Here is a 16,774-nt window from a genome sequence, read left to right as displayed (position 1 = left end):
TTCTATCCGTGGTCCCTTGAACATAAGGAAGAAGGACACCAGGAACACGATCTCTTGGCTCTCTTTTCACCAGAGAATTCTTGGAAGCTTTAAGGAAAGCCCTATGACCCAGGTATCTACTGTAACCATTCTCCACAAAGACATCCAGCAGATGGGATTTTTCTTTCTCAAAGCTCTTCTTGTCCGAGATCCTCAGGGCCCGAGTAGCAAGGGTACTAAGAACCCCCATCTTCTGAGCTGGGAAATGGTGGGAACTGGCATGAAGATACTGCTCCGTATGAGTTTTCTTTCGAAAAACTTGATGGGCCAGGGAGCCATCCTCATTCCTAGAAATAAGAATATCAAGGAAAGGAAGGCATCCATCAACTTCCTGTTCCTTAGTGAACTTAATGGCTGAGGACTGCTTGTTAAGATGATCAAAGAAGAGATCAAGCTCATCCTGGCCATGAGACCAAATGACATTGGTGTCATCCACAAACCTCTTCCATAGCTTAGGAAGGAGTCGGGAAGAGTTCAAAGCTTTGGACTCAAAATCTTCCATAAACAGATTAGCCACAACAGGGGAAAGGGGGGATCCCATAGCAACCCCACATGTTTGCTCAAAGAACTCCCCTTCAAAACTGAAAAAGGTTGAAGTGAGACAGATCTCAACCAACCTAGCTGTGTCAGGATCCGTTAGGTGGTTGGTTGAGATCCTGATTTAGTTATTTTAATTTGTTTTTATTATTATTTTTATTTTATTTATTTATTTATTTATACTATTATTTTTATTTTTCTTTCAGTTTTGTTTTATCCTCATTTGGTTATTCAATTTAATTTTATTCTTTTTATTTTTATTTTTCGTATTATTTTATTTTAATTCACTTATTAATTTTTAGTTTTAATTAATTAATTTATTATTATTATTTATTTTCATTTACCTTTGGTCCTTCGTTAGGTTTTATTCCCCCTTTATTTATTACTTGATTACTTTATTTGTTTGTATTATTATTATTATTATTATTATTATCATTATTATTATTATTATTAATTTAGTTATTTTAATTTATTTTTATTATTATCTTTATTTATTTATACCATTATTTTTATTTTGTCTTTCAGTTTTGTTTTATCCTCATTTGGTTATTCAATTTAGTTTTATTTTTATTATTTTTCGTTTTATTTTTATTATATTTTTATTCACTTATTAATTTATTATTAATTTTTAGTTTGAATTAATTAATTAATTATTATTATTATTAATATTATTATTACTTTAATTATTTTATTTCTATTCTTATTATTTATTTTCATTTAGGTATTTATTCTTTACCTTTGGTCATTATTCCCCCTTTATTTATTATTTGATTTCATTATTCTTAGAGCTTTAGTATTATTTTGCATTACTAAGTTTTAATTTATTAATTAATTAATTTATTTATTTGTTTTATTTTTATTTTTACTATTGGTATGTGTTTTATTCCATTGATCCATGCGCGTTTTAACTCTTATTTATCTCATTTGTTTTATTCGATTTGGTTGTGGATTTATTTTATGAGTTTTTTATATTTTCATTCTCCCTTAATTTAGTAGTCTGTTGCAACTAATTTTTCTTACTGTATTTTGATCCTGGTCCCTTGGTCATATTAGCGGCTGGTCAAACTAGCCGTTGGAGGCTCTACTCGGTCTATTTAACATGATTCGCTAGATCTGTTCTTCAACTTGTCTTGACGATGAACCACACTAGTTGGTTCGAAACGCGTCGACAAATGATTTTCCATGTGATTTTCGCCGAAATCTTTCTCTAACAATCTCATTTTTTTTTATGTCCTCTAGGTGTGATGGTGATTGTGTGAAGATTATACGCCCATCGATGTGGGGCATGGTAGGAATCTCTAGACCCTATTGGTGTATGAATGGCATAAGAATATGAGGGCACCCCTAAAATACAGCAGCAGTTCTGGATTATGGACAATGGAATTACAACTACGGACTATAAGCATAAAGTTACTATACAACAGCAATTCTGGACTATGCATATAATAAGTGCACTAAGAATAGTGCATAAAAAATGGAGAAAGAGGTAACATCTCCTATTTGACTTCTGAGTGGTAAACAGCATGTTCATGTGAAACGAAAGCTTATGACCTTGAAACTAATCGAGGTTGGTATGCCTCTCTCAGTATATAAATGTTAGGCCAGTGGTTGACTTATGAATATGGCTAAGGACAACATGTCTTTGTAATGGGTTTGAGGATCGTAATTATTAGGGTAGTGAGTTGGAATATAATTAATTAGGCTAGTGAGTCCGGAGTTGCCTTTGTGCAGTGCGCCCATGTGTTGCGGCCAGTGTGCCTGTGTGGTTATGATCTTATGTGCTATGGGGCCGAGAGACTTGCTACGCTAAATATGTTTAATTCATGTATATTAATAAAAACATAATGGATGCTAGCTAATCTAAATAGAATGAGTATGAGGGGTCTGTGATTTCATGACTGGAATTATAATAATATAATATAATATTATAATATTAAATAATGGAGAAATATATTTATAAAAAGGGAGTTGGTTACTCAATAATTATTTGGCGAATGATTTAGTGGTTGATTAATAAGTGAGTCTTGGGGTTGGAATAATTGACTCACTAGTTGATGAGCCATGTGCTTGGACTCTGTAACTAATTAACTAGTCACTGAGCCTTGTGCTTGGACTCAGTAACTAGCTGACCAATGGGTGAGCCTTATGCTTGGACCAATGGGTGAACCCTGTGGTGGTTGGACTTTGTAACTCACTGACCAGTGGGTGAGCCCTGTGCTTGGACTCCGTAATTGATTGGGCATGGTTATTTAGCTAACTATGCCATATAGAATGCATCATGATGTGATCTAGGGCATGGTTACTTAGTTAACTATGTCATGTAGGATGCATCATGATGTGATTTAGTCTTGGTGGCTCTTGTTTATGGCTTAGTTAGTGATTCTTGGGTTTGGACTCTGTACATTAACCAATGGATAAGCCCTATATTGAGATTTTGTAACTAACTGAAGCATGATTATTGAATTAATCGTGCCATAGAAAACGCATCTGGTTTAGGGCTCACGTGGCCATGGAGTCAAGGACCCAACTTGGGATTGACCGACTTTTGAAAAATAACAAATGGTGTGAACGTCAAAGATCTACAGTCGATTATTCACATATAAGTATTTGAGAACTGTTTTTATGTTTATTCCGCTGCATTTACATATGGTTATGTAATATTATGCTTAATTTGTGTATTATGGTTAAGTTATGCATATATTTCTCGTTATGCTTAGATCTGTTCAATGTATTTGGGCACTGTGTATATATATTTCTAGTTTAATTTTGCCTAGGAGATTTTTTTTCAGTGAAGTGGTGAAATTCTGGGGTTTGTGTGAGTGTCGTCCCCATATGAGTGGTTGGAACCTTACAAGGACTGAAGACCAAAAACGAGGTGTGGAGTGTTAGAAGGGCGACACACAAGGTCCTAGCGAGTACAAGACTTATAGCTCTACGCATCCGGATTCGTTATTATCCGGGAATGGACCAGGATCCTTCTGGGACTAAATTGAGATATGGCGCGTTGCTCTAGGTCAGAGATGGCTTGACTCGGCCGAAGACCCTGTTCTAAGTTGAGTTTACAGCGAGCGATGGAGAGTTGGTGTAAGATTGCACGCTTCCAACAGAGTTCTACCTCGTGAGCGAAATATGGAAATCGCATCGAAGGTGCATCAATTCGAAGTGTTCAATGGCGCGTAGACTGTTTGGAAGAAGAGTGATTAGAGAAGTCAAGATTGGCGTGACGAAGTGCAGAGGTATCAAAGAAATGGAAAGCAGACAGAACGGTTGCGTCACAAAACGTTGTCCCATATGACAAACTCTCTACCTACTCCATTGACAAATTCTCTACCAACACACTTTGCCACTTCCGTAACCAAGGTGAACGTTGAAATCATGGGAAGGACAATCATCGGAAGCTGCAGATGTGAATATGTTTCATAAGTGAAATGGTTATGGTTATGGAGAGATGACGGGCTGCAGCGATTTTTTCGAAAGTCTATATCAATTTCATTATTTAGAAACATAAATTAAAACAAATTCAAAATACTAAAAAAGATCCGAAACATGATTCAGACAAAATCGAAAAATTCTGCCCAACCAAAAAGTGGCTATTACCGTCGATGGAATTCATAGTTAATGGTTAAATTTGAGGGGGTTTTATTCGTATTTATCTTTTTAACAGTTTAATATTGGTTATTTTAAAATCTGCAAGTCATAACTATTTAATTTTTAAAATAACTATTTATTTATGCGAGAGAATTATTTATTTATATATGCATGTTATCTTTACATATGTATTTATAATTTTATATTAAGTATGTTAGATGAAAAACCTATAGTTACAAAATAATTAGATGGAAGGGTATTTTAGCACCAAAAAAATAATAAAGATGGCATAACATTTTTTTGTTTGATTGTGAGAGTTTTCATGTAGTAGTTTGTTCAATATTACTGTGTTCATGATAAATTTATTTTTTTATAAAATTGATCTATTTAGTAGTTGGAAATCTCAAGTGGACAATGGTTATGACTTTTATTAATTTCATAAATTTACAATTGAGTCAAACATGATTATGTTTGGGCCTTTCTAAATTTTGGTTGCATGCTAAGGTTTAGGCCTTTCAAATCTTGAAATGGCTACTAAGGTTTAGGCTTTTCAAATCTTGGGATGCTTACTACATAAATCCATCCTTATTTGTTAAACTTTCATGAATATCTTCAAAATGAATACTTTATATACTATTATTGCTTAAAATATTAGAAGCCTCCCAAATCCTTATTTAAAATTGAAAGTTAGTTCAATTTTTCTTATTATTTATAGTCTTTTTGAGTACAATTAATTACATTTAAAATTAATATTAATTTTTTTTTTTCAAAATACATTATAGCTAATAAACTTAGACATGCTAATTATTATTTTTTAAATAATTTAATATAACTTAAAAAATGTTTGAAATTACATAAACAACCACCCTGCATAATTTTTCTAAATCCTTAACAAAATTAAAAAAAAAAAAAATTTGGTTATTTCATATATATATATATATATATAATTTTAAATATTTTCATTTTACTTTATAATCAAGTTAGAATTGATAAAATAAAATAAAAAACTTATTTAAGAAAAATAACCGTCTAAAATATATATAAAACATCATATAAAAGACGAAACAAGGCATCGTAAAAAAATTTAAAATTTACTAACTGATACGAATAAGCGTCAAATTTATACGTAGATATACCTCCTCTAGAAAAACGTTAAAGATACCTTGGTCATTTAGATAGAGTATCAACGATTGACTCTATTGTGTGAACGATTGACTCTATTGTCTGAACGAGTGACTCTTTAATGCCCTTGGATTAAAATATAAAAGAGCGTAGAGCTACAAGAATGCCCTGCAGTAGGAGCGATGACCATGAAGATGAAACCACTAATCATGAGCCTGTTACTTGCCCTAAGTGTGCCTATGCATATGCTTCTCTCAGTGCCTGATCCGTACACCAATACCGTTTCAAGTTATTGCGGGTTTGGTAGTGAATATATGAACCGTAAAGCCTTCCAGCGTAATCTAAACGAGGTTCTGCAAAGACTGGTGACGAATATTTATTACAGCGCATTCGATTTTTCTAGTGTTGATGATGTGGGATTCAATAGTGCTGTTTATGGGCTTGTCCTGTGCAGAGAAGATTTAGGTCCCTCTGATCGTCAACGCTGCGTAACTACAGCGAAGACACGGCTTCTTCAGGGATGCAGGGGCCCTTACGGATACATTCAACTAAACGGCTGCCTCTTACGTTACGACAATCATTACTTTTACCACGAATCTAGGGACAGACCAGGGACTTTTACTACTCAAGTTTGGTCTTATTGTGGAAAGAACGAAAATACAAACGGTATCGTCTTCCAGCAAAGTCTAAACAAAGTTTTGGAATCATTGGTGGAGAACGCTAATCCCACAGGATTCACTACTTCCAGTGTTGCTGAGGGGGCAAACAACAATAGTGCGGTTTGTGGGATAGTCCAGTGCAGGGGAGATTTAGTTTCCTCCGCTTGCAAACAGTGCGCATCGACGGCCAAAAAAATTATTGTTGACCAATGCTACAATACTTCTGGGGTCATTCAACTAGACGGCTGCTTCTTACGCTACGGCAATAATGATATTTACGACTATCTGGAGAATATGCAGATTACCCCAACAGAGGTTCTTTGCAACAGTGGGAAGAGCAGTCAACCACAAGTGTTCGAAAAAACTGTGAAGGTCCTGCTCTCAAATATTGTCACTGAAGCTCTGCGGACTCCCAAATTTTTCGCTGCAAATTTTGTGGGTGTGCCTTCAAATTTAACAGGGCATATCTACGGCTTAGCGCAGTGTTGGGGACATCTGTCCCAAACAAACTGCATATCATGCCTAACATCTGCCTTGGAATATATATTCTTATGCCAAAGTGGAGCTCTTGGCTCAAATCGCACGTGACAGATGCCGTTTGCGATACGAGGTTTTCGAATTTTTCAACACTTCCGTTCTCTTCTCAACACCCCAAAGCGAAAGTCCTCGTTTGCCAGGTATCTTCCTTCATATAGTTAACAATAATAAGGAGTATATAATGGCTCTGTAACGTTTTCATTTTCCCCAACTAAAGCATAGCCAATTTACTGAGATTTCTTGTGAAAATTCGCAGAAAGCAAAAATGGGAGCAATCTCTTGACGAGAAAGGGCCCTCCAGCATCCAGTATTTTCTTTCACATATCTTGCAATGATTAGGGTTATATTTGTTTTGTAAAGATTTCATTTTAGTGAATTAAAACACTATTTACTGAGATGTCATGAGAGCGTTTGCAGAAGGCAAGGTTCTTGGGATAACACTGGGCGTAATAGGTGCGGTCATTGGATTTACTATAACCATTGGCCTTTGGATGTGGTATTTCTCATCTAGCCGAAAAAGTCGGGACCGGATTTATGGAACCCAAGGTCCTGAAATAGTTCTGTAATATTTCAGTGTTATGACCAAAGATGCGGCTGAATTGTGTGTCCTGTGAATTGTTTCTCTATTTCTTTACTGCATGAATATATACATACCCTCATGTTATTATTTTTGCACAGAAGTAATCATATCTGAAACTATTATCAATCCGGAGCTCATTTTCAAGTACGATATTTTGAGAGAAGCTACTTCTAACTTTGACATAGAGAACAAGCTTGGCCAAGGAGGTTTTGGATGTGTCTTTAAAGTGAGCATCTAACAATTTATTCCATGAAGTATCCAATGAGAAATCATATGTTATAAAATTAGTTCGACTAACGATGCAGTAAATTAACAGGGGGTTCTACCGAACGGCCGAGAGGTTGCAGTTAAGCGACTGGATCTAGGTTCACAGCAAGGCGAAACTGAGTTTGTGAATGAAACAAATCTCATCAGTCGTGTTCAGCATAGGAATCTAGTGAAATTGGTTGGTTGCTCCATTGAAAGCTCAGAAAGACTACTTGTTTACGAATACCTCCCAGCCGGCAGTCTTGACAAGCTCTTATTTGGTCTCTTCTCGTCCTTGAATGACATAACGCTGCTAATGTTGGGCCTATTTTATTGGAGTTTACTTCTAAGTTCTATAGCTAGTTAATGCTTTTACTATAACAGTATAACTGTATCATTGTTTGCAGATACAACAAAACGACATTTACTTGACTGGAAAGAGAGGTATAAGATCATTGTTGGAACAGCGCGTGGGTTGGCATATCTTCACGAGGAATCTGAGATTCGGATCATTCACAGAGATATTAAAGCCAGCAATATTTTACTGGATCATAAACACAGACCCAAAATAGCAGATTTTGGGTTGGCCAGACTCTTTGCGGAGGATCAAAATAGCAGATTTTGGGTTAGCCAGACTCTTTGCGGAGGATCAGAGCCACGTTAGCACTAGAGTTGCAGGGACTGTGTAAGAGCTCTCTCTACCGTTCTGTCTCTCGAGGTCCCTAACATCATTTAATAAATTAAAATGTAACACGAACAAATTACGATTCATATAACATCTGAATAGGGATCATATCATTTTGAGACGGTTAAAATTATATGGAGATTTGCTTACATTGTGCAGAGGCTACATGGCCCCAGAGTACGCTTTACGTGGACAGCTGAGTGAGAAAGCAGATGTATTTAGCTTTGGAGTGCTTCTACTTGAGATTATAAGCCGAAGAAAGAATCAGAGTTCCGCTGAAGATGACTTTCTCATCGAAAGGGTATGGTTCATGCGGATCTCATCTTTATAATCCTCTGCAGTATTATAATCCCCTGATAACTAAATTTTTTTGTTTGTTGATGTTGACCAATCACCAGACATGGAGATTGTATAAAGCCGACAGGGCTTTAGAAGTTATGGATCCTACATTGGAGGGCAGTTATTCGCGGGAGGAAGGGATTAGAGTGGTTAAAATTGGTCTTTTTTGTACGCAAGCAGCTGCAGCGTTGCGGCCGTCCATGTCCCGGGTGGTGTGGATGCTGACAAGTGACGGAGAACGTCTTCTTTCGCCCACAAAGCCTGCTTTCGTAGATGTGGAGAGTGTGGGCGCACCTGACTTGACACGTCCCCACGTCCATTCTGCAGCTGCTGCTCCTTCATCTAGTGTTCTGGAGCCCAGGTGACTATGCGCCAATGCTCCGGGGTTTCTCCATCTCCTTGTATTATTGGCCGTCTCCGTCTGTTACTCTGTCTTTATAGTGTTGGATCTATAGAGTTGGAAATAGCCCTTGCGGACAGTCAAAGCCCCTCTCCCAAGACTGTCTTAAGAGGCATTAATGGATCTATAAAGCTGGAAATAGCCTTTGCCGATCCGCATAGCCAGATAAAAAACAAACATTACAACTCATCAGTGCTATTATTCAAGGTGTAGATTGGATGTGTCTCTTCACACGTGTGATTCATAGATGTAAATACGTACTATCCAAGGTGTAATTGGACGAGTCTCTTCACAGTTCTGTTTCATTCTTGAATTAGGAGATTTAAATATGTACTATCCAGTCTCTGAAATATAAGATTGAAAATAAAAGACTCCGGGTACCGACATCAAATATCAAACAATGCAAATCATCAGTATTATTTTTCAAGGTGTAAATGGAATAAATCTCATCATTGCTGTTACATAGAGGAGATAGATTTCCGTATGTGCTCTTCAGTGTGCGAATTTGAATTTTTAAACATTAAGTTGAGTTTATGTATTTTAAAAATAAAATATATATATCATGTCTAATCCAGCTTAATAACGATAAAAATAGAAGAAATAAATATATCCTATTACGTATGAATTTATTTTAAAAATAAAATATATATATTCTATTTAATTCAGCATAATAACAATAAAAATAGAAGAAATAAATATATCATATCCAGTATGAATTTAAATTTGTATCTCTTATATTATACTATATTATATATATATATTACACATTAGAAAGATAAATTTAATATATATTTTAAAAACAAAATATTTTTTATTATTAAATAACTTAGTATATTAGTATAAATAAAAATGAGTAAGTAATGAAAAGACACGTGCATAATATTATAATTATAATATTATTATAAATTGCAAAACATTTTAAAAATAAAATAAAATATATTTTTAAATAGTTTTTAGAGAGTATAATAAATTATTTTTAAATTATAATAGTAAATATTTAATAATAAATTATAATATCCTTAAATTTTATATACATACAAAATATGATTAAAATTTATATACATATAGAATATGGTTAAAATGTAAAGACATGCAGGAATGAATAAGGGTTATATTTTTTAGATGATTTATAAAATGCCAGATGTTAATCAAATGAATATTTTTCACTTTAATTTTTTTTTTATTATTATTAAAAATATGGACAATAGTATCAGTTTTATATAGTATATCTTCTATATATATATTAGTAATGTTAGACAATGTCGTTAAATGAAGATGAGAAAATATTTCTATTTGTTTATTAAAGAGTAAGTTAAATTGTTCTGCACTATCTTATTTTTCTAAAAAATGATTCAATTTCTTTAAAAAATAAAATTTTGTTTCTAAAAAAAAAAAATCTTATTTAAGAGAATTGATGTCTATATTCATATTTCTTTCTTGATAAAAATTTAGCAAAAAAGATATAAACGTAAGATTTTAAATAAGAGTACAAGCTTCCAATACAAAACTTTCAAAATGTTGCAATACAAGAAAACTTACCAAAAGAATATATAAATCAACTCTTTGTAGTTATCATTACATTCATAAAATAAAAATAAAGTTTTTTTCCAAATAAGATGTAATTATTCAAATTAAAAAAATATAAAATCATTTTCAGAAGAAAAAAATACTTTTTAACATGCACAAAATATTGTTAATATTATAAATTGAAAGTAAGATAAAGTGAATATCAAAAGTTCACCGGATATATTTTATCTATTCAAATTAACCTTTGTGTTTATTGAAAGAAAAACAACAATTTTCCACATGCACAAAATGTTGTTAATATTCCACTCTAAAAGTAAAACTCAGTAATATGATAACGAAGATAAAAGTTAAAAATACACTCTATCCACCAAATATATTATCCCCCTAATTATGTTCAATTTTGTGTTTTTAAAAGGAAAAAGCAATTTTTCAACCGGCACAAAAATGTTATTATTATACATTAAAGGCAAGCCAAAGTATGATAAAAGTTAGAAATCAACTTTATCTACCAAAAATATTCCCCCTCTATTTATTTTATAGTGTGTAATTAGCATGGTCAACTAAGCATGTGGTTCTTCACTAGTCAATTTCATAATTTAAAAAAATATTCATTTAATTAATTATCAACTTATTTATTAAAAAAATCAATTAATTATTAATATTTAATTAGATTTATAATTATATTATCAAATTAATTTTATTTAAATAAAAAGTTATTTTAAACTAAATTTATTAAATTATATATATAATTTTTAATCAATTCAAATTTAAATACATGAATATACTTATTTTAAAGAAATTATATCAATCCTGATATAAATAAATGAATATGCTTATTTTATAGAAATCATATCAATGCTAATATATCTGAAAAATAAATTCATGTTTCTTTTCATTATTTAAAAAATCAAACATACTTAATTCCTAGATTCTATTAATTAATTAGATTTGTGTTTATGTTTTTTTACACCAAATTCTTATAAATAAATATAAGAATTTAAAATATATTTCTTAAAAATAAATATATTTTTATATAAATTAAAATTAATTATATATATAAAGAGAGATAATGGAATCACATTATTTTTTAATATTAAGAAAATAAATTTAAATTTTTATTTTTTTCTTAATGTTTAAGATATCTATATTTATTTTTAAGAACTTAGTTTTAATAATAATTTGGATGCAAAACGTTTCATTAGAAATTGATTATACACATCAAATCTCAAACACAAATCAATGGCTAACAATAACTTTTCATTGTTAAACATTAAGGTTATATACTTAGTATTCATCCATTTTAGCATCATATATAGCCACTTTATGAACATCTAGTGATTTCAAGTTTGGTAAGAACAAAATGGAGTAGTCTAACTAGGCGGAGGAATTGCCCAGTTTCCAGGTCCGCCTAGAAAAACTTCCGGCTTCGGCAATTGGGAATTCCCTCCACCACTTTCGCCAACTCCGCATTCCTCCACCACCCTTCCACTCTTCCGCATTAACTCCGACTGGTATCTGTTTGACAGATCCTCCTGTCCGGACGATTTGGGGTCACATCGCACCACGAGCGTCTGCATCTGGTTGTCGAAATTCAAACTGAGGCCTCAACCACGCGCGGAGCCCCTATCGCGCGCCTTCAGAACTTGCAATCACACAGAACCTAAACCACTCACAGATACTGCAAATTCTACATTTTTCACATCTCACAGAGATACACCAGATTCTGCATTTGAAGGAAATAGGTGTCATAAAAGTGTGGTAAATTTGTACCTTGCTAAGGTGTGTTTGTGAGATCCCTTAAGGTGTATAGGATGGCTTTGAAGGCCATTACAAAAAATATAGATCTGGGGGTAAAAAAATCTGTTAAATTTCTATATCAGTTTTGATGGGGAATGGTTTGATTATGTTGGAAGTGCAATGTCTGATTAGGTTTTGTTATTCTGGTTTGCAGTTTAATGTAACATTATAGTAGCAACAAGAAACACTGGTTGTGCCCATTCGGAAATGTTCAAGACTGAGAACGAGAGAGGAGGGAACGCAAAGGTTGGTTAGTAATGATTCACGATCTGTCTAGTTCCCCTGTAGCCGCTGCATCCATGGTCACACCCTTTGTTCCTTCACCTGGTTCTGATCGTGTAAGCCACTCAAATCCTGGTGCCTGGCTCATTCTCAGACCTAACCACTAGGGTGAAGACAGCTAGAGACCATGGGGTCGCCTCGAAGCTTGGAGAGAACTAGGGAGCGGTGGTGGATTGGGGTGCAAATTTGAGCTTATGGCAGATGGTGGTGGTTTGGCCCGGATGGGCAGTGGGCTTCTGCTAGCAGAATCAATTATTAATGCTCAGAAGGGTGGCAAGTTTCTTATAGACAGTGGTCGTGGAAAATCAGGCACACCTATATCTAAATCCCCTGCTTCAACCCATCGTAGCAGTGGAGACTTTAGTTTCAGCATGTGGCCTTACCAATCCTACTGTGGCTTTGTGATGAGATTGACCGTCCAAGGAGAAAGGAAGTGCAGTAAGCCTATGGTCCAGTTGGAAATGAGACATGTTACCTGCATGGAGGACGCTGCAATGTTTGTAGCGTTGTCGGCAATAGTGGATTTGAGCATGGATGCATGCCACCATTTTTCCAAAAAGTTGAAGAAACAATTATGTCAGAGGAATGACAGATTCTAGAGGAAGAACTATTTGTGATAGCCATAAACAAAAGCGTATCAAAGCATCAAACTATCCATGGGCCAAGTTGTGAGAACATTGGTATCCTCATTGTGGGGGTCATATGGTAACCTCATCGAATTGGATACATCTTAGATGTATCAGAGGCATGTTTATTGAGTTTAGCATTTGGAGATTTTTGTGCCACAAAGAGAAGCATATTGCTCATTTGCTTGGCTCTGAGGTGCAAGGTATCTCAGATCACGAGTCTGCAATCTTCAAAGATGAAGTACTACTTGTCACATTCCAGTGATTTTTTATCATAGCTTGGGATTTTTTATCATAGCTTAGGATAATCAGAGCATTGGTTAGTTTGCAAGATGTGTAGTTTGTAGGATATTTTTTTGGCTGACTTGAGCATCTGAAGAATGGAAATCAGATATAACAAACCGTGCTATCAAATTTTAGGCCATCCAAAATATTATGTCGTTGTGATATATGAGGATATATTTCTGTAATATATTATAGGCTCTTATTTTCCCCCTCACAGAAAAGTTTGCGTTGTTTGTGCTTTAACAACTAATGGAGTGTTACATTGCAAATTGAAAAGATTGAAGAAACTCTTATCATTGCAAATTGAAAAGATTGAAGAAATTTTTATCATTTGCAAATTGAAAAGATAGAAGAAATATTTATCATTACTCTTTTTTCTCAAAATCTCATGGGATATGATGTCTACTATGGTTTGGATGCAAGTTTGGGTGTTATTGGGTCATATGATATGTTTATACATTTTTAGTTTTCTAACCTATTAGTCATCTGCCTCATTCTAAATGTAAGCTTAGTAGTTTATATCAACAAACTAGCTTACAAACAGTGTAATTCTATGACAAAAACACACAATGTTGTATGGAGTGAGTGTATCCATTTCACTATGAACATTAGTTGTAAAGTGAGAATGTATTCATTTCACCATGAACATTTTGCCTGCGTGCAGATTTTTTTTCAGTAGCTATGAACTTCTCAACATGTTTTAGTAAAAGAAATACGCAGGCAAGTCTATAAAAGCAAATATAAAGCATTGCACTACCTCTCAAATTGAAGGCTTATATACATGTTTTGTACACTTTAATAGAAAATTTCACAAAACTTGTATACTACTGGGGCGAATCACTGTAGTGGCAGAAGTACAGGCTACAGATTTATCAATATTTGGGTTGAGAATTTACGGGTTGAAAATTTACCATCCATTATAAAGGTTAAGTTTATTGTTTCATGTCTTGTATTATTTTAGGATGTCTTGTATTATTTTAGGGTGTCTAGACTGAAAGATATTAAACATCTTGTCTATTTTATCAATTACTTTCATCTGAACATGGATGCTGGGAATTATAGTGATCATTTGTTATGATCCCTAATCTTAACATGGATGCTGCGAATTATATAGATAATTTGTTATTAGATAGAGTATGAACGATTGACTCTATTGTGTGAACGATTGACTCTATGTCTGAACGAGTGCTCTTTAATGCCCAGGAGATGAGAATATAAAAGAGCGTAGAGCTACAAGAATGCCCTGTAGTCGGAGCGATGACCATGAAGATGAAACCACTAATCATGAGCCTGTTACTTGCCCTAAGTGTGCCTATGCGTATGCTTCTCTCAGTGCCTGATCCGTACACCAATACCGTTTCAATTTATTGCGGGAATGGTAGTGAACATATGAATAGTAGCGCCTTCCAGCGTAATCTAAACGAGGTTCTGCGAAGACTGGTTATGAATATTTATTACAGCACATTCGATTTTTCTAGTGTTGCTGATGTGGGATTCAATAATGCTGTTTATGGGCTTGTCCAGTGCAGAGAAGATTTAGGTCCCTCTGATCATCAACGCTGCGTAACTACAGCGAAGACACGGCTTCTTCAGGGATGCAGTGGCCCTTATGGATACATTCAACTAAACGGCTGCCTCTTACGTTACGACCATCATTACTTTTACTACGAATCTAGGGACAGACCAGGGATTTTTACTACTGAACTTTGGTCTAATTGTGGAAAGAACGAAAATACAAACGGTATCGTCTTTTAGCAAAGTCTAAACAAAATTTTGGAATCATTGGTGGAGAACGCTAATCCCACAGGGTTCAATACTTCCAGTGTTGCTGAGGGGGCAAACAACAATAATGTGGTTTGTGGGATAGTCCAGTGCAGGGGAGATTTAGGTTCCTCCGCTTGCAAACAGTGCGCATCGATGACCAAAGAAATTATTGTTGACCAATGCTACAATACTTCTGGGGTCATTCACCTAGACGGTTGCTTCTTACGCTATGGCAATAATGGTATTTACGACTATCTGGAGAATATGCAGATTACCCCATCAGAGGTTCTTTGCAACAGTGGGAAGAGCAGTCAACCACAAGTGTTCAAAAAAACTGTGAAGGTCATGCTCTTAAATATTATCACTGAAGCTCTGCGAACTCCCAAATTTTTCGCTGCAAATTTAGTGGGTGTGCCTTCAAATCTAACAGGGCATATCTACGGCTTAGCGCAATGTTGGGGACATCTGTCCCAAACAAACTGCAAATCATGCCTAACATCTGCCTTGGAATATATGTTCTTATGCCAAAGTGGAGCTCTTGGGGTTCAAATCGCACGTGACAGATGCCATTTGCGATACGAGGTTTTCGAATTTTTCAACACTTCCGTTCTCTCCTCAACACCCCAAAGTGAAAGTCCTCGTTTGCTAGGTATCTTCCTTCATATAGTTAACAATAATGAGTATATAATGGCTCTATAACGTTTTCATTTTCCCCAACTAAAGCATAGCCAATTTACTGAGATTTCTTGTGAAAATTCGCAGAAAGCAAAAATGGGAGCAATCTCTTGACGAGAAAGGGCCCTCCAGCATCCAGTATTTTCTTTCACATATCTTGCAATGATTAGGGTTATATTTGCTTTGTAAAGATTTCATTTTAGTGAATTAAAACACTATTTACTCAGATGTCATGAGGGCGTTTGTAGAAGGTAAAGGTTCTTGGGATAACACTGGGCGTAATAGGTGCGGTCATTGGATTTACTGTAACCAATGGCCTTTGGATGTGGTATTTCTCATCTAGCCGAAAAAGTCAGGATCGGATTTCTGGAACCCAAGGTCCTGAAATAGTTCTGTAATATTTGTTGGGGATTTTTCTGTTAAAATCCCAAAAACAACATAAACAGTACACAGAGACAATGCTCTGTTGTGCTCTCCAGGATCTCAACACAGGGAAGCTTTTTTAAAAAATATTTCTGAGAACAGAGTATTACACACATAAAAAGGATTTATATTCATTAAAATAAAAGCCTGATACAAAAATTCATCCTCTTTCACTCAGAGGGATTCACTAAAAGGAAAACACGGTGCTACTCTATTCATTCAATTCCAATTACATTTTACGTTGTTGCGTATTGCTAACATTCATTCACTTGCGCTGCTGCGCTTCTACACTATCTCACACTCTCTCAACAGACAACAACACAAAAACTAAAAATACGTACAAAATCTGAATGATTTTATGAACAAAAAATGGAGTCCCATGCTGTGAACTGCTCGAGGCTATCCTTGTTTGAGCAGGTGGCGTGAAATGTGGGTGAAACCCATGACTAGTGAATGCTCTGAACCATTCGGCGGTGTCTTGCTTCCTTCTCGGCCATACTTGTGAATTGAATGCAGTCGCCTACTACTGTACTGCTGCATGCTTGCTTTAACCATCCTGCCCGCTTTGCCACATTTTTAAACATCAACAGTTAATGCATGCATAACTCCTCTATCGGGTCGCGATCACCTATGTCCTTCTGTTTTTTTTTCATTTCATTATAC

General features: G+C 34.8%; 4 protein-coding genes across 4 annotated transcripts; all 4 read left to right on the top strand.

Annotated features, from left to right (window-relative positions):
* Positions 1-5,468: 5,468 nt before the first annotated feature.
* On the top strand, positions 5,469-8,697 carry LOC149240123 (cysteine-rich receptor-like protein kinase 2). The gene is made up of 8 exons (XM_089370059.1): positions 5,469-6,427; positions 6,537-6,622; positions 6,739-6,789; positions 7,161-7,288; positions 7,379-7,589; positions 7,716-7,890; positions 8,153-8,294; positions 8,392-8,697. Exons 1-8 carry the CDS (start codon positions 5,469-5,471, stop codon positions 8,695-8,697), a joined length of 2,058 nt encoding a protein of 685 aa, XP_089226185.1.
* A 3,835-nt stretch (positions 8,698-12,532) lies between these two features.
* On the top strand, positions 12,533-12,937 carry LOC149240122 (uncharacterized). Its single transcript, XM_089370058.1, has one exon. It carries the CDS (start codon positions 12,533-12,535, stop codon positions 12,935-12,937), a length of 405 nt encoding a protein of 134 aa, XP_089226184.1.
* Positions 12,938-14,506: 1,569 nt separating this feature from the next.
* Positions 14,507-15,004, top strand: LOC149240121 (plasmodesmata-located protein 7-like). Its single transcript, XM_089370057.1, has one exon. It carries the CDS (start codon positions 14,507-14,509, stop codon positions 15,002-15,004), a length of 498 nt encoding a protein of 165 aa, XP_089226183.1.
* A 162-nt stretch (positions 15,005-15,166) lies between these two features.
* LOC149240120 (antimicrobial ginkbilobin-2-like protein) lies at positions 15,167-16,616 on the top strand. Its single transcript, XM_089370056.1, has 4 exons — positions 15,167-15,662; positions 15,776-15,826; positions 15,916-15,973; positions 16,529-16,616. Exons 1-4 carry the CDS (start codon positions 15,167-15,169, stop codon positions 16,614-16,616), a joined length of 693 nt encoding a protein of 230 aa, XP_089226182.1.
* The last annotated feature ends 158 nt before the right edge of the window (positions 16,617-16,774 follow it).

Source organism: Pinus tabuliformis, chromosome 8 (assembly GCF_031772625.1).
Source record: "Pinus tabuliformis cultivar Carrire ecotype Pingquan chromosome 8, CPIR1, whole genome shotgun sequence".
Taxonomy (NCBI): domain Eukaryota; kingdom Viridiplantae; phylum Streptophyta; class Pinopsida; order Pinales; family Pinaceae; genus Pinus; species Pinus tabuliformis.
The sequence above is the reverse complement of the archived record's forward strand: the minus strand, read 5'-3'. Positions and strand labels throughout refer to the sequence as shown.